This window comes from Orcinus orca, chromosome 15, assembly GCF_937001465.1.
Source record: "Orcinus orca chromosome 15, mOrcOrc1.1, whole genome shotgun sequence".
In the NCBI taxonomy this organism is placed as follows: domain Eukaryota; kingdom Metazoa; phylum Chordata; class Mammalia; order Artiodactyla; family Delphinidae; genus Orcinus; species Orcinus orca.
The window spans coordinates 70,261,651-70,288,686 of NC_064573.1; the positions used below are offsets into that span (position 1 = coordinate 70,261,651).

The 27,036-nt window shown below is 53.0% G+C and overlaps 1 protein-coding gene across 1 annotated transcript in view; it reads right to left on the bottom strand.

Moving 5' to 3' along the window:
* MYO18B (myosin XVIIIB) overlaps positions 1 to 27,036 on the bottom strand; it is a 235,423-nt gene that overhangs the window by 189,465 nt on the left and 18,922 nt on the right. The window contains exons 4-12 of the mRNA XM_049697804.1: positions 24,033 to 25,295; positions 23,460 to 23,526; positions 22,479 to 22,591; positions 21,017 to 21,193; positions 16,258 to 16,456; positions 14,129 to 14,271; positions 13,191 to 13,291; positions 12,080 to 12,143; positions 2,966 to 3,110 (exon numbers count right to left, since the gene is read on the bottom strand). Coding sequence (XP_049553761.1) covers positions 2,966 to 3,110; positions 12,080 to 12,143; positions 13,191 to 13,291; positions 14,129 to 14,271; positions 16,258 to 16,456; positions 21,017 to 21,193; positions 22,479 to 22,591; positions 23,460 to 23,526; positions 24,033 to 25,295 — 2,272 coding nt within the window. The remainder of the gene's footprint in view (positions 1 to 2,965; positions 3,111 to 12,079; positions 12,144 to 13,190; positions 13,292 to 14,128; positions 14,272 to 16,257; positions 16,457 to 21,016; positions 21,194 to 22,478; positions 22,592 to 23,459; positions 23,527 to 24,032; positions 25,296 to 27,036) is intronic.

Sequence of the window (27,036 nt, forward strand, 5' to 3'; positions counted from 1 at the left end):
TAAAATAATTTATAAGGTGGGGTGGGGGGAGGCTGGGAGGAATTACTGCCATAATCATGTATTAATAAAATATTTATAAATGTGCCTTTCTCTTTTATCGTTACAGGCAGCTACAGGCATGAGTCCCGAGCCCACATCAGAGGGGGTGCCCCATGAGCCTCAGGAGAAGAAAGTCAGGCATCAAACTTCTCTGGTGACAGGTCAATAGACTGGGGGCTCCCTTAGCCTCCATTTTGTCACATCAGAGGCAGAGAGGTTTCAAGTGTGACAATGGAAATCGGAAGGTAGGTCCCAACCGCCTTGCTCTCTCCCTAGGCTTTGCTAAGTGCCAGGAGGGCGCAAGCCTATTTGAGTTGAGCAAAGCAGAGAGGCACGTGGCTGTGACACCCTGAGAGAGTCACCTAACTCAGGCTCAACAACACAGTCTACTGAGGGACTGCCTTGAGCTAGAAGCACGGATGACCTGTCCACCACCCCTCACCCTGGCCATTCCGTACATACCACGCCACATGTGTCCCTGGCCTGTCACTACAGGTACCTGTCTGCGCCTCTCTGCTTTCCTGGCTGCCGGAACATGCTCAGCTCATGCATGGGGCAGGCTGGAAGGGCAGGGGGGAATGCTCCCCAGGAGCAACCTTCAACCAGGGAGAAGCAGGAGGCGGTATAGATCAATATCCCGGCTCCCTCGCCCCTCGGGTAATACTCGATGAGGAGACATGTTCTTCAGAGTCTCCCAGAGGTCCCGAGAGATACTGGCCCCCCACTTCCCAGAGCTAATCCACTCCTTAAGGCTCCAGCATCACCTGCCTTTCTTCTCTCACTTCCCTATTGGTTCCTCCTGATACCCCCTCCCCCAAAGCCCACATGCAATTTTTGTCTCAGGGTGTGCCTCCGGGGAAAGCAGCTTAATTCAGCTTTCTCTTCTTTACTCTGTTTAATCCTCACACCAACCCCAGTCTTGGCCCAATGAAAGAGAAGGCCTCTCTGAAACTCAGAGAAGTTTGGTTTTGAACTCAAATCTGCCTCCCTCAAGTGCCCATAGCCTGGAGTTTTTTGGAGGGGGGCTGTGTTGGGTCTTCGTTGCTGCGCGGGCTTTTCTCCAGTTGCGGGGATCGGGGGCTACTCTTCGTTGCGGTGCACAGGCTTCTCACTGTGGTGGCTTCTCCTGTTGCGGAACACGGGCTCTAGAGCGCAGGCTCAGTAGTTGTGGTGCACGGGCTTAGCTGCTCCGTGGCATGTGGAATCTTCCCGGACCAGGGCTCGAACCTGTGTCCCCTGCATTGGCAGGCAGATTCTTAACCACTGCGCCATCAGGGAGTCCCCAGCCTGGAGTTCATTGCACCTAGACCTTCTGAGCCTCAGTTTTCTATTCTGTAAAATAGGTTTGCTTCCTTCCACACGTCCCCAATCTATAGATGCCTGTGCCCCAACTCTAAACCTTCCAACAGCTTTTCTGATCTGAACTGTGCAATGACATCCCCACCCCCAGTCCATTTACAAAGCTGGCTGATTTCCAAATGGTCAGGGCGTTGAGCATGGCCCACGGCTGATTTTTGGAAAAGGCAAGTGGCATTTGAGTTTTCCATGTTTGCCCAGTTAAGCATGTCTGCCCTTGGCTTGGACCAACTGTGGACCCCTACCCTACCTATTTCTGACTCAGCATAACTTCTAGAAATGTCCAAAATCAAATCAGTGGACCAATGCAGCTCAAGTGTATGAAAATCAAAGGAACAGGCCACAAGGCCCACGGGTATGGGAATGGCAGGAATAACATGCCAGCATATTCCAAAGAAGTCTGCTGCCCCACAGAGGAATAGCCCAGAATGTCAGCCAGAGTCAACACACAGCTCCAGAGGACAGACCTCCATGCCCACATGTAACCATTCAAACAGCAAATTCCAACTCTATGTTCTGGGCCCAAAGGAAGCCACTCTCTACAGGAAACAGCTAGACAAAGACACAATCACAGTATAAGGTACCACAAGCCCCACGAAGGCAGGAGCCACACTGCTCTTGACAGTGACCGTCTCCCCGGGACCTTTCGTAGTGCCAAACGCAACGGCACAGAAGTCTGGTTAGGGAAGTGAGGAGCCTTGAATGCCAAGTCAAGGAATTTTACTTGATGTAGCGGACAAGAGACAGCCTCGGGAGAAGTGTAAGCAGGGAATGGCACAACAGGTCTACGTTTTAGAAAGGAGCCCAGTGGCCACAATGAGGGTGGAGCCAAGCCATATGCAACGACGCTACCTCAATAGTCCAAGCAAAAAAGGGACTAGCAAATACTTAGTCTAAGGTGATAACAGTAAGAATGGAGAAGTCAGGACAGAAATGCTCTCACAGAAAGTATCTACAGGGCAAGATCAACGACTGGATAGGGATGGGGGAGACCGACCAACTTGAAGTAGGGACAATAAGCAAACAGACAGCTAAGGCTGGGGAGCAGGTTTGGGAGGAGAAGGAGAGCTGGGTGAGCTTCAGCGCACATGGTATGAGCATCTCCAAGATGTCTAGACAGGAAAACATCACCTTCAGCGTGTGGACCCAGCCTCCTCTCACCCGTTTCAGGGTGTCTCTTCTCAGCACAGTAACTACTAGCTACATGTGGCTATTTAAATGTATGTTAATTAGAATTTAATGCAATGACAAATTCAACGCCTTGGATGCACCAGCTGCATGTCAAAAGCTCGACAGCCACGTACAGCTAGTGGCCACCCTACTGGACAGAGAACCTCCCCCTATCATCACAGAAAGTTCCACTGGACAGTGCTGGGTTACGCGGTTGCTTGAAACACCCAGCCCGCTGCCTTCTCGGCACGCCTGGTTCGGCAGCCTCCCCGAGAGCAGTCCCAGAGACGTGGAAGGTGACAGGCTGACCCTGTCCCACCTCACGGAAAGAAGGGCCTTGTCAGGCACCTGCTGGTGGAGACAGCCGGCAGCCCAGGTGAGGCCGGCGGCAAGCACGTACCTTTGCAGGCCCCCGCCGCACCCAGGTGGTAGATGGCTGCCAACACCCGCCAAATGGCCCTCTGCTCGCTCTCCAAAATGCCCAGCGTCTCCATGGCGCCCTGGAGCTGGGCGAAGGCAGCTGCCGCCCTCTGCTTGTCTTCAGGCTGAGAGCAAGGGGAGAGAGGAAGACAAACAGGCCGTCACGGTGGAGGAAATGCAAACTTGCAAGTGGAAGCAGGGCGCGGTCTGAGGGGAATGTGTGGTCATTTTATGACCATGGCAAATCACCCACGATTAAGCTGGGGAGCACTGACACACAGAACTCAGGCTGCTGGGAAAGTTATAAAGATCATTTCTGTCTGACTTTGGAAGGCGACATGATTTTTATTCACTCGTGTGTTCATTCAACAGATTTACTGAGGCTCTGCACCATGCTGGGCTCTGGAGAGACAGAGATGAGCGAAATCCAGAACTTGACTTTGAGGACCTCTCAAGCTGGCAGTGGAAAGAGACTTAAAAACAACTAAGTGCGAAACAGGCTAAGTGGGGGACTGTGGGATCTCAGAGGAGGGCCTGGCCAATTAATCCCACTCGAGAGAGTCAAAGAGAATGTCGCAGAAGATGAGACAAGACTGTGATTGAAGTCTGAAAGACAAATAGGTAGAGCTGACCAACTGGATGGGATAGAAGACCTGGCGGGCAGAGGGGACAACGGGAACAAAGGACATCTTTGGAGACAACAGGTGTTCAACTGAACGTGGACAGAGAAGCAGGTATTTTTGGAGGTGGGGCAGACAGAGTGGGGGAGGAAATGAGCACGAGAAGCTGGCCGGTGCCATGGAGAAGGCCTCCAACACAGTATGAAAGGGCATAGGCTTAAAACTCCAGCCACAATGGACAAACACGCATCCCTATTTACACTCCTGGACCCGGGGCAGACACCACCAATCGAGGAAGACCCCATAGCAAACCAGCGAGTCCAGATCCTTTTCGGGATGTCCCCCCTGCAGCCCCACCCAATGGTCTGCCTCAGCAACTGAAACAGACCCTGTCTGCCATCCCCGGGGCACGCAGAGGGAAACTGCCGAAGATTTTTAAGCAGGAAAGAGAAAACAGTATGAGCAGATGTTTATGGGTTGTAGGGTGTCACTTTTCCTTTTTCAGATTTATGATCCCCATTATGTCTGCTTTTTTTAAAAAATAAATTTATATATTTATCTATCTATTTATTTTTGGCTGCCTTGGGTCTTCATTGCTGTGCACGGGCCTCCTCTAGTTGTGGCGAGCAGGGGCTATTCTTCGTTGTGGTGCGCGGGCTTCTCATTGCGGTGGCCTCTTTTGTTGCAGAGCACGGGCTCTAGGCGCGTGGGCTTCAGTAGTTGTGGCACATAGCCTCCGTAGTTGTGGCTCATGGGCTCTAGAGCACCGGCTCAGTAGTTATGGCACACGGGCTTAGTTGCTCTGCAACATGTGGGATCTTCCTGGACCAGGGCTCGAACCCGTGTCCCCTGCACTGGCAGGCGGATTCTCAACCACTGTGCCACCAGGGAAGTTGCCCCAATTATGTCTGATTGAATATTAAAATTAGTCTGAAACTCCTAACTCCACACACGCCATCTGGCCAAGGAGACGCGACCCAGAAGCCTGCTGGGTTGAGAGGAAGTGAGCTGGGGATGAGAATTCTTTCATCAATAATCCTCCAACAGATAATGAGGACCTGATTTGCACTTGGCCTGTTGACAGAGCTTGGGTGATGAACTGTAAGCTGTCAAAGCTGGAAGGTCCTTGAATTTTATGGAGTCCAATGCTTAGAGTGGGGACAACGCTTGCCCAAGGTCACACGGCAAGTTAGTATCAGATACAGGATTAGAATCAGGCTTTCTGACTCCCCGTCCAGGCCACTTGTCCCCTCCACTCAAGCCACTTCTTCTAACTGTGAAAGAAACCTGCAAGGATCATTGACCTATTGGGACAATGTCAAAGCACGCAGTGACATTGAGAGATTCGCTGTGGAAACATTTCAATTAATAGCAAAAGCATGTTCCACTGATCCATCATATTTCTGGGGCACCACAGGACCACAAAAACCCTAGCAACGAGGAGCTCAACCTAGCAACTGCAGCTGCTCCGCTGGAGCAAACGGAGGAGAGGAAGGCATCTTACCAACATGCTCTTGGTTATTTATGAGATTTCAAAGTAGCAAAGTAGCAGAAAGGACACCAAAAGGACAGTGGCAACACATTTATTATGGCTCCCACTGTCAGCCATGAGCATTTGACTTTAAATTACAGGCAGACTCCATCATCTGCCACTTCGCTCATACGAACAGGAGAATTAGAAAACTTCCACTAAAGCTTGTTTGCTTCTTTTTCTCTCCTCCCCACCTCCCCCAGTCTCTGCTGCAACAGAAGACACGGAGGGATGAATATATATGCTTCTGATCTAAAGCAATCAGAATCACGAGGATGTTTACAGTTCCCTAAAGTTCTAGGGGGCCAGACACCTCTGCATAATGTCCTGACAAAAGCCAGTCCCTGCCTCAAAATCACGAAAATAGAGATCAGATCAGTGGGATAAATCAACTCACGGCCAAAATGTCTACCAAGAAGAGAATGGATAAACAGTGGGTGGTCCAGCCAGGGCACAGTGATGGGGTACCACGCAGCAATGAAAAAGATCACGTCACTGATCATGCAAGCACGTGTATGAACCCCACAGATTCCACGTGAGACAAAGGAGCCATGCACAAAAGAACATGCACTGTGGATTCTGGTTACATGAAGTCCAGATGTGGCAAAACTACCCTATGGGAAGAGAAGTTCGGATGATAACTCAGGTGGGAGGGATGCCTCTGATGGGGTGGGGACTCAAGGGAGCCTTTACTGGAACGAGGAATGTTCTAGATGTTGAGCTGGTGTGGGGTCGCAGGTGCGTGTAAGAATATAATCATCACTGAGTTGTACACTTAAAATTAGTGCTTTCATAAACATTTGACTGTATGTCTCAACTGAATTGAAAAAAAGAAGTGAAAAAGTAGAAGCTGGCTCAGAAGATGCCCAGGCTTCGTCTGGTGCAATTAAAGACTCAAGGTTACCCCAAGAGGGCAGGTAATTCAGTGCAAAGACTAAAATCCAAAATGTTCTCTCCACATTCAGCTGGGCTGCATTTAGAGCACGCAGGGGATTCCGACAATGCAGAGAGGGGCCAGGTTTGGATCTGGAGGCAGACGGAACTGCGTGTTCTCTCGGCTCTGCATCCCTGCGGTGTGACGGCACAAATCTCTTGCCCTTGCGCTGGAGGCTCAGTTTCCACGACTGTAGAATGAAAATAACAGCCAAACCTCCTCCCAGGCCACCGTGAGGATTAAATGAGTTGAAGTGTGTAAAGCACCAGCACAGTGCCCAGCACACAGTGGCACTCAGTTAATGCTGGGCTCGACCCCATGCCTTTGCCCAGGCTGTCAGGCCTTCCAGGGGCACCTTCCCTGCTGCTGCACAGCAGTCCCTGGCAAGTGAATCAGGCGTGGCCCGTCCTTGAGGGGCTCCCAGTCCAATAAGGGGGACAGATGTGCAGACAGACACTGACAGCACAGGGTGAGTGCTGGGCCTGGGGAGGGGTAAGGAGGCGACTTCTGGGAAGAAGCACTGTATGAAGCCACCAGCACGAGCAGGAGAAGCGGGCGCTGGGCAGGCAGGCAGGCAGGGTCTCCTAGCAGAAGGGCGCAGGGCTGGAAGACATGGTGCGTTAGGTGCCAAGCCCCCTGAGGGGGCACGTGCAGGTCTCTCTCACAGGGTGCAGGGCCGCAGAGAGCCACGGTCTGCAGCTGGGCGCTGCTCTCTGGTGGAGGGCGCGGCACCGGGGGCCTCCCTGCCCGAGGGAACCGGCCCCTGGAGTTCTGCCCCTGGCTATAAGCACAGTTCGGCCAGGGGTGGCACTCTGCTTCACGGGGATGTAGACCACACCCCCTCCTCCAGAGCCAGGGTGGGCTCCCCTGTGTCTCTACAACCAACCAACCCAGGGCTGGAAGGATTCCCACGGTTCCAGCCCCTGGATCTGGAGCCGGATCTGGGAGGGAAATGCAGAACACTGACTCTATTCATTTGCAAAAGAAACGTGGGTGCCTGCACAGGTGGGTGAACTTGACGGAGACCACGGGGAGGGCAGGACAGGTGTCCAGCCATAGCCAGGGGCTCCCTTTACCTCAGCACTGACGGGTCCACGTTCTCTCCGGGCACTGCAAGTCCATTTAAGGAGGGAGAAGAGAAGGGTTAACTGAGCACCTACAATGCTGCACTAGGTGCTCTTACCTTGTAAGGCAGCTGTGAGTCTCTCCAATTGTCAGAGGAGAAATTGAGGCTCAGAGAGGCTAAGGCACTTGCCCAAGGCCACCCAGGTGGGGAGGGACAGAGTCACTATACGCCAGATTCTTTACTGAGCACCCACCCTAGGAGCAGACCGAGGATCAGGGTGTTGCTCCACCCATTCCACAGGGGGAAAAACTGAAGCTGAGAGAGAAGAAGTGACCCAAGGGTGCACACTGGGGCACATCCCAGAGCACGCGGTCTTCAGCCCGGGCACAGACCTGAGATGACAGCAAGGGACGAACAAGAGAGACCATTTGGAGTCAGGCCAACCTGGATTCCCTGCTTCTGCCACTTAAAAGCTGTGTGCCCTTAAGCAAGTAGTTTCACCTCTCTGAGCCTGATTACTCCTCCCGACCAACAGATGTGATGATAATCCCTTCTGTCAAAGGGTCCTTAGGAGAATTAAGTAAGAGAAAGCTCCTGGCAGAGCCCCTGGCAGGAGTGCCTGATCCCCCATCCTTCTGTCTGGAGCCCATTCCTCCACAGTTGATGCCTGGGTCATAAAAAATAAATGCGCCTCGGGCCAAAGCCTGGCTGCTGCCAGCCAGAAGCAAACTGCTGGGAGGCAAGGATTATTATTATTATTATGACCACCGCTGCTGGTACTTTTTTAAAACATCAGTCTAGGTTGAGGAAAAATAAATTATAAAGAAGAAAATAATATGAAAGCTTTGTGATTTCAAATGTGTCCTGGTGTCCTAACAGATCTCAAATAAGTTCCATTTAAAGCTGAAATGTGGGGTTTCCCTGGTGGCGCAGTGGTTAAGAATCCGCCTGCCAACGCAGGGGACACAGGTTCGAGCCCTGGTCTGGGAAGGGAAGATCCCACCTGCTGCGGAGCAACTAAGCCCGTGCGCCACAACTGCTGAGCCTGCACTCTAGAGCCCGTGCTCCGCAACAAGAGAAGCCACCACAGTGAGAAGCCCATGCACTGCAATGAAGACCCAATGCAGCCAAAAATAAAATAACTAAATTTTATAAATAAATAAGTAAGTAAAAGCTGAAATGTGGCAGGCAGGGAGGACGCAGCGCAGGGACCAGGAGGGGAAGCTGGCCATCAGCGAGCGAAGGCGGCCACGGAGGGCCAACAGCACCCCAAGGGCCGGCTTCCCCACAACCTGGCCCTGCTCCAGCCGACAGCCCCCCGGGCCCACACCCTCACCCTGTGCTCTGCAACCACTGCACTGCTGGCTCTCCCCTGGCGTTGCCCCTGCATCAAGAGCTCGGTGCAGCAGGAAGGCTGGCCTCACTGCACCTGCCTAACTTCTCTCACAGTCCAAGACCAGCTTGTACTCACCTCCTCCAGGTAGCCCTCTCTGATACAACTTCAACCCTCCAGGCCTGCCCATATAATATTTGGGACACACTTAAGTTAAAAAAAAAATATTTGATGAAAAATATTTGTGAAACTCGAATTTAACCGGGCATCATGTATTTTTTCCAGCTTTACTGAATTATAATTGACAAATAAAAATTGTATATTTTTAGGTGTGCAACGTGAGGATTTGATACACATAAACGTTGTAAAATCATTACCGCAATGAAGTTAACTAATACACCCATCACCTCACATAGTTACCGTTTCTTGGTGTGTGGTAAGAACACATAAGTTCTACTCTCCCAGGATATTTCAAATGCACAGTAAGTCCAGTATTATTAACTATAGTCACCGTGCTGTTAGATGAGTTACAAGATGAATATGGTCTAGGTATCCCATATTTTTATTTACTGACTCTGGCGACTTCGGGGGCTTGTACTTAGCAACTCTCATTCTTGGGTGATTTCCTGACCACCAAATTCCTTCACTGAGCCAGTACCTGATGGCCCAATCCCAGAAAACTAGCCCAGGCTTGTACCAAAGACTGACGAATTTCCAGCTTGTATTTTTGCTCTTAGAGAACAAAGAAGACACTCTCCATACCTGCCAGGTAGCAGGGTGAGAACAAAGAAATACCCTACCTGTTCCCACAGATCAACTGGTCTAAAAAACAGCCCCCAGAAACACACAAAAAAAGAAAGCCACTTCAAACACCTCCCTGATTGGGTCCACACTGTGCCCCATTCCTGTATGCAAACTGTGAACAAACATGTCAGGCTGAGATGCTCACGAGGGCCTGGCTGGAGCCCTTCTCCTCCTCAAAACCAAGAAAACGAACAACAATGCTCTTGCTGATTCAAATGGATACATGGGGCCCAAGCTCATTAAAGAAAACCCAGCACTGGGATAGCCTCGCATCCCCTGCCGTCCTGGGGCCAGTCTGGGCTCCTAGCGGCCGGAAACCAGGGGGAGAAGAGGCATGAGAGAACATACTGCAAGTCCCCCCGGTGGAGGGGGGTGTCAGGCAGGTGAAGCCGGGGGAGCCGCATCACCTCACTTCATCCCACTCCACTCACTGTCGAAACAGACTCACCAACAGTGGTTCTCAAAGCGGGGTCCCTGGACCCACAGCTTCAGCACCACCTGGGGACTTGTGAGAAATCAGATTCTCAGGCCCTAGCCCAGACCTACTTAATCAGCAACTCTGTGGATAGTACCCAGCAGAGAGAGAGAGAGAGACAGAGAGAGAGAGAGAGAGAGAGAGAGAGAGAGAGAGAGAGAGAGAGAGAGGAGAGAGAGACAGCCTTACTGAGGTGTATTGGCAAAAATAAACCACTCATCTTTAACAAATACACTGTGATAAGCTCTGACATATACACCCGTGAAAGCGTCAGCACTCAAGACAATGGACACATCCATCACCCGCAAAAGTTCCCTTTCATAATCCTCTCTCCCCTCCTCCTGCAACCAATACCCCGGGCAACCACTGACCTGTCTGCTGTCACAGCGGATTCATTTGCATTTTCTAGAGTTTCAAGTACACGGGGTTATATGGTTGTACTCTCTGAGATTTTTCACTCAGCACAATTATTTTGAGAGCCATCATGTTCTTGGGTTTATCAGCAGTTCATCGTTATTACTGAGTAGTATACTACCTTTATGGTTTTCTACAATGAATTCATCCATTCACCTGTTAATAGACATTTTGGGTAGTTTCTAGGTTTGGGCTCTTACACATAAAACTGCTAATGAACTTTCATGTAAAATAAATTTTGCACGGTTGTACATTTCCATTCTCCTGCATAAATACCTAGGAGTAGACTAGCGTGCCACATGGCAGGTGGCACATGTTTAACTTTGTAAGAGACCGTTTTCCAACATGGTGCACTATTTTCCACTCCCATCAGCAGGGTATGAGAGTTCCAGTTACCCCACATTCTCACCAGCATTGGTATGATCAATCTTTTCAAGTGTAGACACTCCAGTAATTGTGTAGTAGTATTTCATCGTGGTTCGAGTTTCAATTTCTTTAATGACTAAGGAGGTTTAATATACTTTCACATGCCATCTAAGTACCTTCTTAGGGGAAGTCTATGTTGAAATCTTTTGTCCATCTTTCTTGTTGGGTTATTTATGAGTTCTGAAAGTCATTTATAAATTCTGGATTCAAAGACTTTATCAGATATGTGATTTGCAAGTATTTTCTCCCAGTCTGTGGCTTGTATTTCCATATTAATAGTGACACTCAAAGAGCAGAAGTTCTTAATTTCAACAAAGTGCAATTCATCAAAGTGTTCTCTCATGGACTGTGCTTTTGGGGTCATATCTATGAAGCCTTTGCCCGATCCAAAGTTACAGAAATTTTCCTCCTATCTTCTTCTAGAAATTCTATGATTTTAAGTTTTACATTAAGGTCTATGATCCATTTTATTTGGTCAATTTTTGTACATGGTGTGAATTTGTGGACTGAAATTCTTTTTTTTTGCATGACGATACCAAATTATTCCAGCGCCATTTGTTTCCCTGACATGTATGTTTGGGAAAGTGCTTCAGAGTAGAAATGATTCACTCCCCTCTGCCTGGTAAACTCCTACTCATCCTTCAAAACCCAGGTCAGATGTCCCCTTGGCTAAGAAGCCTTCCCTGACTGAGGCCAAGTAGCTTTCATCTATCCTCTGGTGTACAGAATGTTGTACAAACTCTGGCATTTCTCTTATCCCACATGATTGCATTAATTCCCAAGTCTTTCTCTCTTGATAGGGTGAAAATTCAGGGATGAGGACCATAATCCCAACACTCAGCACAGGCCTGGCACAGAGGGTGATGGTAGGAGTGGGGGTGGGGGTGGGTGACTCAAAACAATTTTTAAAATATAAAAAAATAAATAAAAGAATAAACAAGTGAACAATGTGCTTTTTTAAACAACTGAATATCACCTCTCAAGGCCCTACTCACAGGGCCCATCTTCCAGGAAGCCACATTAATCATCAACAATATTTCCTAAGAAAACTGCCACTGACTGATGTAATCCAAGCCCAGTGCTAGCTGCTTTCTGCACATCGTTTCATTTAATCCTGACAACAGGTCCATGAGGCAGATGCCGCTACTATTGTTATTTTACCAAAGAGGACACAGACATTCAGAGAGGCTAGGGTCCATGCCTGAGGTCTCATATCTAGCAAGTGTCAGAGCCGGGGTTAGAACCCAGACAGCCTGTCCCAGAGACCACGCCCTTACCTCTACACAAACCACCTCCTGGTTCCCTTTATTTGCACAAGACTCATTTCCCTGACAAGCCCAGGCCCCATAAAGGCAACCCTGCCTCCCCCACATGACCAGCCCTTGCCAACTACTCACCCCAGTGGCAGAGGGACGAGTCACACAGGGGACCTCCCATCTTGGCCATGGGGACACAGACACTCACTCACACCCAGAAGGACCTCCTCTTTACCTTAGGCCACACGCCCATGCCGAAGGAGCTGCTGTCTGCCAGCTGGTGCAGGTACAGTTCTGTCCTGGAAACAGAGAACGGACCAGAAGTAAGGGAGGACCCACCCACCCCAGTGGCCTGGAGGGCAGGTGGTCACCATGGCATGGGGCTCCACACAGCGCCCCAGGCGGCCCCAGCGTCTGCCTCAGGCCCTGGCCCTACCTCCCGAATATTCCTCACTTGCTGCCCTCACTGGGCCCTTCTTAAGTGAAGGCCTTCCAAAAGCTTCCTTATTCCTGTTACCCTGCTCTGAAAACTGGGAGTTTCCTCTCTAATCTGCCCTCTCTCCAAAGGGTAAGGTGCCCCTCTGGCCTTAGCCAGGAGGCTCAGGACAGGTTGGGCCTGCCCATCAGACGGGGGTGGAAGGCAGGAGACAAATGATGGGGGACGCAGAGGGAAATTGAAAATTATCCCCCCTCGCCTGGGGTGAGCACTCCCTGGAGCTTCACTAGATAGAACCTTACTCATTCATTCAACAGATGAGGAAACCAAGGCTCAGAGACAGGGAGCCACATGTCCAAGAATTCCCAGGAGTCAGCGAGGGGCAGAGATGACTCCCTGGGCCACCTCCCCCAGAAGGCCCTCCCAGATGAGTCTTCTGGCTTCTCTGCTGTTCCACCTGGTGCCTCCTCGCCCTGAGCTACCTCAGGTGCACCCAAGGCTCTCACAGAGTTTAGGAGCTTCTCGAAGATCTGGGGTCTGCTGTTCCTTGCCCACCTCCCACACTGCTGTCAGAACCTGTACCGAAATGTCACCATCACAGCAGACAGCCTCCACCACCCCGCAGCGTGTATAAAGAACCATATGTGAATTATCTCACTTAATCCTGTAAGGTCAGTCAAGGGACTATTTCCACTTTACAGAGGAAGAAACGGAGGTTCAGAGCAGGTGACACCTGGCCAGGTTCACCCAGCCCAGGAGCAGTACCAGGCAGCTGGAATCAGAGGCCAGATTCCTAACCACTGGGCTCTACTACCTCTCAGCTCTAGGCAGAGGTAGGGCTGGGGCCTTGGAGAGCGGGGGCCCTTTGTCTCACTGCCCTCGGCCGTCCCTGCTCAGCCCAGTCGCTCACCTGAGATCCAGGTCCAATCCGGCTAGCATCTGGGAGAAAACCTCGAAATTGTCTTCCCCTTCCAGCTGCCGGGCCACGTGGCTCTTCTCCAACAGCATTGTCTGCCAGGGGAGAGGACAGGCACCCGGTCAGCACGAGGCCGCGCTAGGCTGCCTGCACACCCCCACCAACCCCCAGGCCCACTCTTCAAGGCAGCACCTAAGGCCCCAACTTGGCTGGACACCTCCAAATCAAAACATGCCAGGCCTTTGTCTCACTGATTCAGAGTCCAGGCAGGGAATCAACGCATGCAACAGGCTCATTCCGATGAAGAAATCCAAGGGTACTAACAATTAGCCCACAGCCGCCCTCCAACACACTCGTGTGCAACCGAAGCCCTTAATAACTTGACGCACATGGTGATGCACGGTAGACTTCCAGGGCCGGGACAGAAAGGGATTTATCGGGCACCAGTGAGTCTGGATATTCTCCCAGCTCCACATACAAACAACCCTTCTAATAACCTAATCCTATTTTCTGTTCAAACAGAATGTTGGCGGGGGGGGGGGGGGGGGGGGCGGGGAGGGGAGGGGCCGGGTGATTTCAGAGAGAGGAACGAACAGGCCATGTGCCTGTCACACACGGGCTGCCGCAGCAGGCCAGCGAGCGTCTGTTTAATTTCGGCTTACGCTTTTAAGACCCAGCTAATGAGCGACTGAATTATGTATCTACTCATGAATATTTCATCCCTGTGATACTCCGAGGCACAGACGAGCCGGCATGCTCGGGGAGGAGATGCCTGGGCACTGAGCGAAGTGGGGAGGAGCTGGCTTTGGCCTGGGGAGCGATGACCATTTAGACATTCCAGGGTTCCAGCTGGAGGCGTGGGCCCTGCTGAGTGGGGCTGAGGCTACTGCAGCCCCTTAGAACCCCCTCTCCCTCCCACCCAGAAGCCTCACCTGGAGCTGGGCGGCCATGACTCGGCCTGTGGCGTTGAAGTCCAGTGACATCACCATGGAGAACCGGGTGGCACAGCGGCTATGGCCGGTGGACACAGAGCCAAAGGCCCGGAGGACAGTGAAGGTGGCTCGAATCTTCTCCACTGGTGGGGCACGGACAGGGCATCAGCCGTGGCCCGGGTGCTGCCATCCTCCCCTCTCACAGGACCCCAAGCCGGCCCCAGGCCCCAGCGGGGCCCCCTCCACTCCCCCAACTCAGCTCTAAGCCACACCTCTTCCACTGCTGGGCCGGCCCTGTGCTGCAAGTAGGGGCACGGGGAGAGCAAGAGTGAGCCCAGAAGGGGAGATATACACACCTAGGATTGGTACGATCTAAGTGATAAGGGCTGCCCTAGGGCCTCCTGGGCCTGGTGGACTCTAGGAGGAGGGCAGGGTATTAACATTCCTGGACCTGCTCTCAGGGAACACTCCATCACAGCAGGCTCAAAAAGCCCTGCAGTCCCCACACACGAGCACCCACTATGTGCTAGGCACCTGGATACAGCCTAGCCTGACTTCCACTCCCCCAACACACACTTTCAGCAGAACTACATTCTGGGAGGGCCAAGACTGGTGCCTCTCCCTGCTGTATCCCCAGTTCCTAACAGGGCTCTAACCTGGGCCAGGTGCAGAACAGGTGATCAGTAAAGCATTGGAATAACCCCAGTGGAGAAGCAGGATAGTACAATGGTTAAACACGCTTGAATATGGCCTCTCCCCGTTGTTAGTCACCTGATTTGTAGTGAATTAATTAACCTCCCTGTGCCTCAGAAACCCCATCTATAAGATGGGGGTAATAATAGTACTTACCTACCTCACGTGGTTGCAACAAAGACTAAAAGATTTAATAACGTAAAGTGCTCAGAACATGCTCCAAATGTGGTGGTGTTATTATTATGCTTGTTATTATTAGAAAAGCAATACTGCCTGGGCCATATATTCTCAGCAGGGGGAATACTGCCCCCAAGAGGGCAGAAACTGATTCTTGAGGATGGGGGCAGTTTTCCTTTCTTACAGAATTTCTGTACAGAATAGAGCACAGATATATATATGTCTGTGTCTGTATATATATACACACATACACACACACTGCATAAACAAATACATGGTGAATCTATGGCATTAAATTTTCATGGTGGGAGACGATTAGGAGAAAGAACAATTAAAAAGGCTCCTCAGAGGGGCAACAATACATTGAGGACACTGGCCCAGGGGTAACAGCTCTGGAGCCAAACTGTCTGTGTTTGAATCTCGGTGCTAGGATGTATGAGCTGTGTGGCCTTGGGCAAGCTGGTTAACCTCCCTGCATTTTAATAGCCTCATCTATAAAATTCAAATAATAATAATGTCTACCTTATAGGGATGTTTTAAATAATAAGTAAGTTGACCTGCTTGGAATAGAGCCTGGCATAAGCATTTACCACGATCACCATCAATATTGTAACTATCATCATCGACACTCTTTTTTACTGAAGTATAGTTGATTTACAATGTTGACACTCTTTCTTTAATGCCCAGCTCCAACATCATTTCCTCGAGGAAGGCCCCCAGCCCCTCCTCTGCGCTCCCTCCGCCTCTCCCCTCCCCAGCTCGGCCAGCAAGTGGTGCAGAGCGTTGGAGTCTGGCACAGATGTGCAGCCGAGTCTCCCTTCTGGCCGTCAGCGCCTCCTTGCCTTTGTTTTTTACTTATCGGGTCCTCCACACAGTCCACTGGGCTGTGCGCTGCACGAGGACGCCACACCTAAGGGCACAGCATTTCTATCAGATGGCCATACGCCTGTATGCTTATTAGGATGATGGCTCAGAACGTGGCGGTCAGGCGTTTGGTTCTAACAATGTCAATGTGTGATGACTTTTCCACACATGGCAGTGAGTGTCTTAGGCAAGGAGTAGCTGTTTCTAATTCACACAAAAGTACCCAACAGACTAGGGGTGGCCCTGCCCAGAAGCCAGCACAGGGTCTGCACACAGGTGCTCAGGGAACGCTAGCTGAGCGGATATAAGAAAGAGCTGCCCAGCACCCCCTCTGACTCTCCCTTCCCTTCCCCCCCGCCACGTCCCAGCTGCACGTCACCTGGAGACCACTGTACCTGAGACCCTGCCATCCACACTGCCTGCCATCCCCACCAGGTGCTCCAGGACCTGCTCGCAGCAGGTGGTCTTGCCAGCACCGCTGCGGCCCAGGGCCACGATGCTCTGGTCCCTCTGCTGGCTCAGCAGAGCCCAGTACGCCCGCTGGGCCAGGGAGCCAACGTGGGTGGGTAGGCCATCCTGGCAGCTCCTGGGCACCTGCAGGAAGATCGCCGGCATCAGCTTTCGCACCCAGCTGGGGCCCAGGGAGCACTCCACAGAGCTCCAACCCGGCCTCAAGCCCAGATCCACGTCCATGCCTCCCATCCTACTCCAGCCTTGTCAGAGACGTCGTGCATTTCTCTGGGGAGAGCCCAGCCTGGAGATCTAGTCCTGCCACAGGCTCGCTGGGAGCTCTTGGGCAGCCTCGGACCCTGCTCTGAGCCTGGCCTCTTCTTTCGCCAATGAGAGGCTTGAACTAGAGCTGCATTCGCTCATGGGGCTCATCTCACTTGCTACACAAAGGACTGGATCGTACCTGTCTGAAATGAAGCAGGTGGATAAAATGGCTCAACTGATTAGTGACGTCTGCCATGGAAACAGAATGGGGCGTGGGGGAATTGGCAGTACGTGTGCTACGTATTTGCTGTAGCAGATTTAGATACCGGAAGCCCCTTTGACTTCATTCATTCATCCATCCGTACATTCATTCACTCAGTAAAAAAAATATATTCATTGAGTGTCTACTACGTAGCAGGCACTATCCCAGGCACTGGGGACACAACACTACTCAAGGCGAATAAAGGAAGTCTCTGCCAACCGTGAGGAGATATTATTATACACCTATTAAGATGGCTGAAAAACCTGTTTTTAAATTCTTTTGACACCCTACCAAGTTCTGGTTAAGATGCAGAGCAAGTGGAATTCTCCCACAATGCTACACAACACAGCCACTCTGGAGAAGAGCCTGGCAGCCTCTTTTACAGTGATACGTGCACTCGTCACACAACTGAGCAATCCCACTCCTAGCTATTTACCCAAGAGAAATGAACATTTGTGTTCACCAAAAATCCCTCTCTGTCACTGGTTATATTGAGTATGTATTCAAAATCATCAACAAACTAGAAACAACCCAAATGTCCCTCAACTAAAGAACTAAGATAACCAACCACCCTGGTTTTAGCGCCGAAAGTCCCTTGTCTCAGAAAAACCATTCCCTCCCATGGAAACCAGGACAACTGGTCCCCCTCTGAACAGATAAACAAAGCTGTGCAATAAAATACAATAGAATAAAAGAACTAACGGCTCACAGCTGCAACAATAGGGTGAATCTCAAATGCGCTGTGCATTGTGATAAGTGGAAGAAGCCGATTCCAAAGGTTACACGCTGTACAATTCCATTTATATGACTTTTCAGAAAAGGCAAAACTAGGGAAAAGGGACAAAAGAACAGATTAGTGGCTGCCAAGGGCGGGACATGGGGGAGGGGTTGGCCACAAGGGTATGGAGAACTTTTGAGGGTGATGGGAACTGTCCTGTAATTGATGGCGGAGACAGTTTCACAACTATACGTGTTTGTCAAAAACTTACAGAAGTGAACACTAAAAAAAGTGACATTGGGCTTCCCTGGTGGCGCAGTGGTTGAGAGTCCGCCTGCTGATGCAAGGGACATGGGTTCGTGCCCTGGTCCGGGAAGATCCCACATGCTGTGGAGCGGCTAGGCCCGTGAGCCATGGCCGCTGAGCCCGCGCGTCCGGAGCCTGTGCTCCGCAACGGGAGAGGCCACAGCGGTGAGAGGCCCGTGTACCGCAAAAAAAAAAAAAAGCGACATTAACTGTATGTAAATTATACCTTAATAAACCTGACTTAAGACAAAAAAGCCCTGCCTGTAGAGCTTGCTTTCATTTGGGAGAAGACAGACGATAAAAAACCAACTAATTAAATTATACTGAACGGGAGTCATTTTAAAACCATGAGCTTGGATGAGATCACCAAGGAAGTGGGCGTTTAAAGAGGGAGGGAGAAGAGGTGTAGGGACAGGGCACCCTGACTTGGAGCGATCAGGGACCAGCAAAGGAGGCTGAGAGGGAGGGCCAGCGGGACAGAAGGAAAACCAGGAGAGAGGAATCCAGGAGCTAAGGAAGGGAGTGATGGTAGGAGGAGGGCAGGACCAGCCCCTGAAGTGCTGCTGAGGGTCAAGTCAGAGGAGACCAGAGAATTGTCCACTGGGCTTGGCAGCATGGAGGTCACTGTGACCTTGACAACTGTCTGCTTAGCGTGGTTTTCAGGGAGAACGGAAGAGGGCGGTGGAGGTAGCGAGGGCAGTGGAAAGGCACCAAAGGGAGCAGAGAAACGGGCCTGGCTGGAGGAGGACCTTGGAAGCTCAGGATGCTAAGTGGGTGACAAGTGGGCTAACGTCCGCCCTCCCAGTGGCTTGGCAGGACCAGGGGCACAAACTCCGGTGTGGCAGCCCTCCCCTCCCCGAACCCCCAGCCTGGGCTAAGGAGCACCCCCAGTGCACTGTTGGCCTTTCCTACCCCGAGACCCCCAGGAACAGCAATGAGTCCCCATCCTGACACAAATCAAAAGGCTCAGCAGGACCCCAAAGCCGGCAAAGTAGGACAAGCCTCCACACTGGCGGGACACAGCCTAAGGGAACACAGCGGGCAGAGGGGCCTGAGGCCTGAGCCTCGGAGCCACCTCCCGCTTTGGAAGCATAAAGTTCAAGGGCCAGGCTATCGCAATCGTCAGCCTTCTCAGGCCTACAGGGGAACAGGGAGGATTCTGCAGACCCAGGCCCCGCAGTCACACACAGCTACCCCTGCATGCTTGCACAGGGGCACACTCAAGGGCACACACACCCAACAAACAGCTGCAGAGGCCTCTGCACACAGGTGTGCCCATCTACACCCCACGCAGTCACAGCACACTCACCCCAAAAGAGGCCAGCCCCAGGCACGCACCCAGCTCCCAGCCACCCGGCCGGCCCAGACCCCCACTGAGAGGCCCCCAGCCCTGCCTGGACCGCTCCTAGCCCATCTTCAAGGTGGCCTCAGTCCCAGCCTCACCGCAGGTCTCTGCTCCCACCTGGTGGCCATCTGAGGAACCAGAGGAGACTCAGCCAAAGACAGAAGGCAGCTGTGGCTGTGGGAGGCAGCGTGACTTGGGGGGGACCCACGCCCACCACAGGGTTACAGGGGCTCAGGGGGATCACGGGACCCAAGTTCCTCCTACCAGGGTGGGTCCCAATCCCCGCACTTTTAGGCTCTCTGACCCAGGCCGTGTAGCAGACGCCGCAATCAGGACGGTCACGGTCGGTCGTGAGAAGCGGGCTTGCGGAGAGACCTGTGACAGACACCCCTCCCAGGGGCCCCTAAGGAACCAGAGCAGGCTCTCGGGGCCTTGGGCTGCAGTAACAGAAGCACAGCCTGCCTGGCAAGGGAGGGGAGAGTGCAGCGTCACCCTTCCAAGCCCCTGGCCAGAACAGCCAGGCTGGGGAGGGGCCTGGAGAGCGACCTAAGGGTGGGGGGGGGGGCGTCCAGGAGAAGAGAAGCCCCGGGGAGGGGGTGCAGGGCCACTGTCCCCTCTTTAATGGACTTAGCATCATTCAGGGGCTAGGAATGGCTTTGTCCCACGGGACGCCAAAGGGGAAGGTGCAGCTTTTCATCCTCCATTGACAGATGAGAACACCCAGGCCAGAGAGGTGTCCTGATCTCCCCAAGGTACCTGCGGCGTGTTGAACCTTCCCACCAACAAACCCTCAGAATGGAGCACAGATAAGACTTTTGACCTCCAGGGGGTCTCCCTGCCTCCACTTTTGTCCGCCTCTATCTGACCTCCACTGAACAGCCAGGAGGGTCCTTTTACAGCGTCAGACCACATCACTGCTCTGCTGAAAATCTCCGTCATGCTCAGAGTAGAAGCGGAGTCACTAGGACCGCGCGTGAGGTCTGGCGCAACCCGTCCCCGCTCCTCCTGACCTCCACCTTGCTGTCTCCTTCCACACGTTTCTCTTTGTCGCGTTGGGCCCGTCTTCCCCCAAGAGGATGAAAGCTCCACGAAGGCAGATTTATCTGCCCACCTTCTTCCCTGCTCCTCCCTCCAAGCCTGGCATAAGGGACCCTCAATCGATACTCAATCAGGAGCCACTGAGTGAATGGAGGGGATGGGGTGCAAATGACTCGGCTGTAGCTGCAGACCTCTCCACGAGGTGGCGCTGACAGGTTTTCTTTGCTTTGACTGTCGTCTTAACAAAAAACGGGCCATTTTACACTCCACAGGGAAAAGTAAATAAAGGCGGAACCGAGGCTTCTGTTTCCCCGTTCACATGGGTGTCTGGGACTCCCGCGGGTCCAGCATGGGGCTCAGAGCACAGAGGGGCCGACAGCGTGGGTCTCACCCCAGCTCATCTGGCAGCTGGCCCAGCCTCTCGTCCATGGAACGGGGCTGGTCGTGGTCCCTGTCCTGTCAGGCGGGCCTGAGAATTGATGGAGATGCACACGAAGGTGCTTGCAGCAGTGCCTGGTACACAGCTGATAGTCAATACGTTCTCTCTTATTATTACTGTCTTTCACACTCCTGTTGCTGTTTCTATCGGTTACTCATCCTTCCCCTCTAAGGAGGGGGGTTCATGTGGTCCCCAAGGCTACCCAGTGCCCACAGCGCCCCAGAATCCACGTCGGCAGGATGCTGCCCTGCTCTCCCCTGAGATGCAGAGGGACCCCTCCACCCCACCCCTCCTGTGCAGTCCCCAGCCCTGGCCCCATGGGGCCCCCTCACCTTGGCTGCAGAGGGCGCCGTGGGTCCCTGGGGCTGAAGGACGATCAGGTCAGGCCCAGCGCAGGTGTGCAGCAGCTGAGCCCGGTGGCGGTGCAGAAGCGTGTTCAGCACACTGGACTCGTTGACACTGACCAGGGAGGCCAGGTCCTCGGCCTGGTCCAGCTCGGGCGGATTGGCCTGTGAACCATCACACAGTGTCCTCTGGCCTCCTGGGCGCCCCCCCAAACACACACACACAGCCCTGGTGACCCTGTCCCTGGAGAGCTCTGTGTCAAAGACCAGAACACAAGGACTCTGGAGAGAGTGAGGAAACCCTACAAATGAAACAAGGGCACCTCTTCTCCTTTGCTCTTTGTGCAGCCCCCCCCCCCCCGCATGGTCCTTCCTCCCTGTGCTCGTGGCACTGGGAGGGGGGATGCTCTCAGGACGACACAGCAAGACTCCAGCACCTTCTGTCTCTCAAACACGAAAGACGGGTGGTGCTCTAGAGGAAGTGTCCTCTGCTGTTTCCTCCTCTTCCGGGTCTTGTCAGGGAGCTCTGTATGTGCTCTGTGACACTGAGGCTGGAGGCCAATGCCCTAACCGCCCCATTTCTGATAGCCCATCATACACTGATCGCTTGGAAATATGCCCAAACCCTTCTAGAAGCAAGGGATGACTGCAGCTCTCCTTAGGGCATCCACTCTAAAAATCTTCCTACCATTCTTTGCAGCTTCAGGGAGTTTTTTGGGCCTAATGCTCTGGCGTTTGGGTCAACCCTCAGCTCTTTCATGGGTCAGTTTTTCTTCTGAGGACACTGGCCTTCTGCAAACTCCCAGCACTGGTGGGAGCAGAGGCCCTGGGGTGGGCAGAGAAGGAGCAAAGAGGGAAGAAGATGAACGAGGCCCACATGGAACTCCTGGAGGAAACTCCTTCTCAATTAGTAGGCTGTGAGGGATGGAAAAGGATCAGGATAGGACCTTTTACTTCTATCACTAGACTCCGACTTATCCGCAGATAGATTCATGGTGTAGTGCAAAAATTATGCAAAACAACCAAAAAAACAAAAGGTTGATGCCCAAAAGGTAGGCCACTGGCACCTATGCTATGGTTAATGGCAAACTGCTCATCCGGCTGTGAATTCCCTGGCAGCCAGGGTGAAAAAGGAAGCATGCTTTGTAGCATGATTTGCAATGTCCATAAAAAGGAAAACAATCACTTTCTCAGATCAAGCAGAACTCCCAGTCCCAATACCTGACAAACACATCTCTTAACGTGTCCTCATAAAGGGGACACCATGGGACAGAGTAATGAGCCCTTAACAATATACCTCCAGCAGAGTAATGGCTTCAATGGTGATCTTCCCTATAACTCCCCCCAGGGCACCAAGCTGAAGTATTATGTGCAGTCCAGCACAAGGAAATCTCTCCCGGGGGTGGGGAAGGAGGGTACAGAGCAGGCCGGGAGGGGGCAGGGGGCTCACCCGATGGACGTGATCCTCGTCCACCTCAGTGATGCTTTTGTCCGCGTCAATGCACAGTCGTACCCTTCCTGCCGGCAGGTCGGCTGTTCCCTCGTCTGGCTTCAGCACCGTTGCTGGTAGACAACCCAGTGGGAGAGAGAAAAGGAGAGGGCGGGGGCGGGGGGGGAGAAAAAGAGGAGCAGGGAAGGAGGGGAGGGTAGAAGACGGGGGCAGGTGGGGAGGAGATGAAAAAATTCTGAGTTGTGAGCCAGGCCAAGGGGCTGGAGAGTCTGAGACATGTCAGAAATGGGTTAGCATCACCGCCCCTTGCAGCCTATTTACAGGGAGGGTTCTGAATCGTGACCCCAAACTCTTGGAGGAGAGAGGCTGGGTCTGACTCATTTGGGGCTTTTATCAGCTGGCACAATGCCAGGCACCCAGATGGCTGGGTGCACTGACCCAATGCATATATAGACCTGGGACAGCAGCTAATGGCATACAGGCTGCCTTTTTTCTTTCCAGGGCCCATGACAGACATCACTAATCACTCTTCCCAGCCGTGTTCTGAATGGGACTCAGAGTAACTTCTCCGTAGCGTTTGGTCACTAGCCCCAAATCACCAGCAAAAGATGAAATGAAAAAAAAAAAAAAAAAAAGATGAAATGAAATGAAATCCACTGAGATGAAATCCATTTGGCCACTTGCACTAGACTCCAAGTTCCTTGAGCAACACTGTAGGAACCAAACAATGCTTGCTGCTTTAATGAATTAGTTAAACTAATTAATCACCAAGGAACAAATGCCTTTGAAAACAGACCAGTTGCCAAGGGTGAAATGACATCCGCCTATTCCCACCCCAAAGCCACATATCCCCATTCCAGTCCCAGCTGCCCCTTCCACCTTCCTCCCCCTCACTCCGCAGACTGTGTTCAGGACCTGGCAGCAGGGGGGTCTGTAAGAGGGAGAGGATTAGCCCCCAGATGTGCTAACACCCCTAATTACCAAGAGTAAATCCATCCTTCTGAACCAGCCAGACTTTCTCCGCCTCATACCATCTGTCCTCAGGAGCCTGAGGGCAAAGATCGCATAGATTAGACCAAGATGACGCTGCCCTCCCCCAACCCCCGTGCGAGGGGCAGACCCCTTACGTGGGCACTTCTCACAGTGTGTCTGGGACCAGCGAAATCAGAATCTCCCGGTGCCGGTGCGGGTGCTCATTTCAATGCAGAAGCCACAGCCCCGCCCCAGCTTTCTGAATGGTAAGCTCCAAGGCGGGGACCGGGAATCTGCACTTCGAGCCACCTGCTGTTTACCCAGCACGAAGAACTGTTGTGTGACAACTTCAAGCTCAGGCTCGAGAGGTGTGGTTGGGACGTTCCCTCACCCTGCGGAGAATCTCACTCCGGGACAGGTGCTGCAGGGTCCTCAAGACCCCCGCTTGTGGTCGGGGGAGTGCCTGTTCCCTTCTCTAGGCTGGCCATGCCCTCCACTCCCGGTCCGTCTCCTGTCCCTGCCTTTCCCACCCCTCCTCCTCTGGCCTGCCCCTCCCCGCCCCCGGGGCCGCAGCCCCCTCACCTGGCCTGAGACTCCGCTCTGGCCTCCTCTGCTCCCCTCCTGCAGGGCTGGCCCCTCTTGGCTCTCCTGACTCTGAGGCCTTTCCACACGGTTCTCCAGGGCAGGCTGTCCGGGTCCTTGCGGCTCCATCTCCAGGGCCCCAGCCCCATCACTGGCTCTAGCGCAGGCGTCCTCTGCTTTCCGCCCTCTGCGCTCAGGCTGGTCCTCCTTCCCAGCTGTAACTGGGGTCTCTCCACGTGCATCCACCTCCTTGGGGGCTTCAGAGTCCTTCTCTGTCTTACTCCCGGCTTTACCTGCCTCCCCAGACTCGCTCTGAGGTTGTCCCACCGGTTTCATCTTCCCCTGGGGCTCACCTGCCTTTCCAGCCATGCTCCGAGGCTCGCCTGCTTTCTCCATCACTCCAGGAGCTTCCCCCACATCCCCCTGCACTGTGCCCGTCTTCTCCACCTCTGTCTGAGGTCCGTCTGTCTTGTCCGCCTTACTTAGGAGCACACCTTCTTTGTCCTTCTTACTCTGGGGACCGTCCCACTTGCTCCTTCTGCCCAGGGAACCTCCCCACTTTCTCACCTGGGCTTGGGCACCAGCCCACTTCCCTTCACCTGCTGCAACCTTAGAGAAATTCCACTTTGCCCCCTTTTTGGGGGGGTCCCCTCTCCCTTTCTCCGCTGCCCCCAGCTGCCCCCCCTCACCCAGCCCCTCCCTGCCCTGGGGCTCACCCCCTTTCGTCCCTTTGGTCTGGGGGGCCCCGCCCCCTTTCCCCATTGTGCCTTGATCCTTCTCGCCTTTGGTCAGTAGCACAGTTCCTGGGTTCCCAAGATCCCCAGTCTGGGTCAACTCAGCCTTCAGAGCTGCATCCTGGGTGCCGGCCTGGGGGCCACAAGGAGTCCCTGGAGTCTCCCGCTCTTTTTCCCCTCCGGGGTCTGTGGCTGGGGTCTTGCAAGCGGGGCCGTCCCGGGGCTGGGTCCTCTGCTCTGGCTTGGCTGAGTCCGGGTCCAGCTTGGCCACCATCAGCAGCACATCGCCCCCCCTTATCCCTCTCTTGAAGGGCAGGCTTTTTCTGGCTGGTGTCACACTGGGGCCCGACTCCTGGGGCTTCTCGCCGTTGATACTGGTCATCAGCTCCGGGTCCATGGTGCCGGCCCCCTCACTCTTCTTGCCCAGAATGTCTGAGCTCTGAGGAGAGCTCGACTGGTTGTCCTGGGAGATGTGCTGGCTTCCAGATTTGGTGCCACTGTTGGGTTGGCTGGTGGAAATCTCTGGGGTCTAGAAGAGACACCACAACCATACTTAGCTGCTTGCTGACCAGACAGCTTTGTCATTCACTCATTCATTCACTCATTTGTTCAGCCAGCCATTAATTCATCCAAAGACCCTCAGGCATGTACGGGCAATGGGCCAAACCCCAGCACCCTACACCCTAGGCTTTGGCTCAGAACCTCAAGGCCAAGTGACATTATGAAAGGAGAGTGGACTTTCGAGCCCAACAGACCCAAATTCACTTCCGAACTCTGCCACTCACTAGCTGCGTGGCCTTAGATAAATTACTTCCCCTCGGGACTTCCCTGGTGGTCCAGTGGTTAAGACTCCGCGCTTCCACTGCTGGGGACACAGGTTCAATCCCTGGTCGGGGAACTAAGATCCCACATGCCGTGCAGCACAGCCAAAACAAAACAAACCACACAAAAAAACTTCCCCTCTCTGAGTCAGTTTCCTTACCAATAAAATGAGAAGCATAATGTCCTACCTCACCAGGTGGGCGTGAGGCTTCCCAGTAGCATATGGAAGCTGAGCCCAGCACCTGGTACGTCCTCAGTAACAGGAGCTATTGCTGCTGCTGTCACTGGTGCTGTTGTCACTGTTCTCACTATTATTTATGCCTGATTCTTCCCGCTGGGCCAGGAAGGGATGGGGAAAGGACATGGAGCCTGTCATCGGAGGACCTGTTCTAGTCTTGGCTCTGATGCTTTCCAGCTCGGTGACCTTGGACGACATCACCTATCCTCTCTGAGCTTTGGTTTTCCCTCAGTGCAGGCAGATACCAGCTGACCATCCAGACGTTTTTGTAGGCTGAGATGTGGAAATTGCAGAGAACTGAACAAAGTGATCTGCTGCTACTTTCGCTATCCTGGTCCCCAGAACACACCTGCACACCAGGTGAGGGCTCTGGATCTGCCCTGAGGTCTTCCACTTTTGCTTGGCCGAGACATCTGGGTACCCGACACTCAGGGGTCTCCACTGCCTGTTCCTCTCCCATGTCTTTCTACTGCCTTGTGATGTCGGCCCCGCCCTGCCCTCCATCCTTAAACCAGCCTGGCTGTGGCCTGAACTGCTCACAGAGCCAGCTTTGCCTCTGCCTCTGCAGAAGGAGACCACGGGGGGAGTTCTACCCTGATGCCTGGCTGCACCATCTGTCCTAGTCTGGGTTCTGCCACTTTGGACCCTGCTAACACCAGCCTCCCACACACCTGTGCCTGAGCATCTGGGGTTCTCATCCTTTTGCATCCAGAACAGTCCCAGGACTGCGTTGATTCCACCTACAAAGCTTCACACCTGAGTCTCCTTTCCCAAACCCAGGTCCACTCTCTCTCACCTGGGCCACGGCCACAGCCGCTGAGCTAATGTCCTGTCAATTTGCTGCCAGTCATTTAAAACCTCATCAAAAGATTCTGGAAGCTGCCCAGAGCCTCCAGGAAAGCCATTCAACACAGCCACCTGCCATTCAAAGTTCTTGAAGAGGAGCCCCCACCTCCATCTGGTCTCACTGTCCCTGCTCGTCTCCATGCTTCAGCCACGCCTGGCATCTCCTGCCACACCTGACGCTTCCCAGCTTCCACGCTTTCGTTCACATTGAGCTTGCTGCCCGGAACGCCCTTGCCCTCTCCACTCGTCCACATTCTACTCGTATTTCTATACCCAGCTCAAACGCCCCCTCCTCCACAAACCTGTGCCTGAAGACCTCAATCAGAAACTGCCTCATAGACCCACAGAGTCCCAGAGCCCTGTC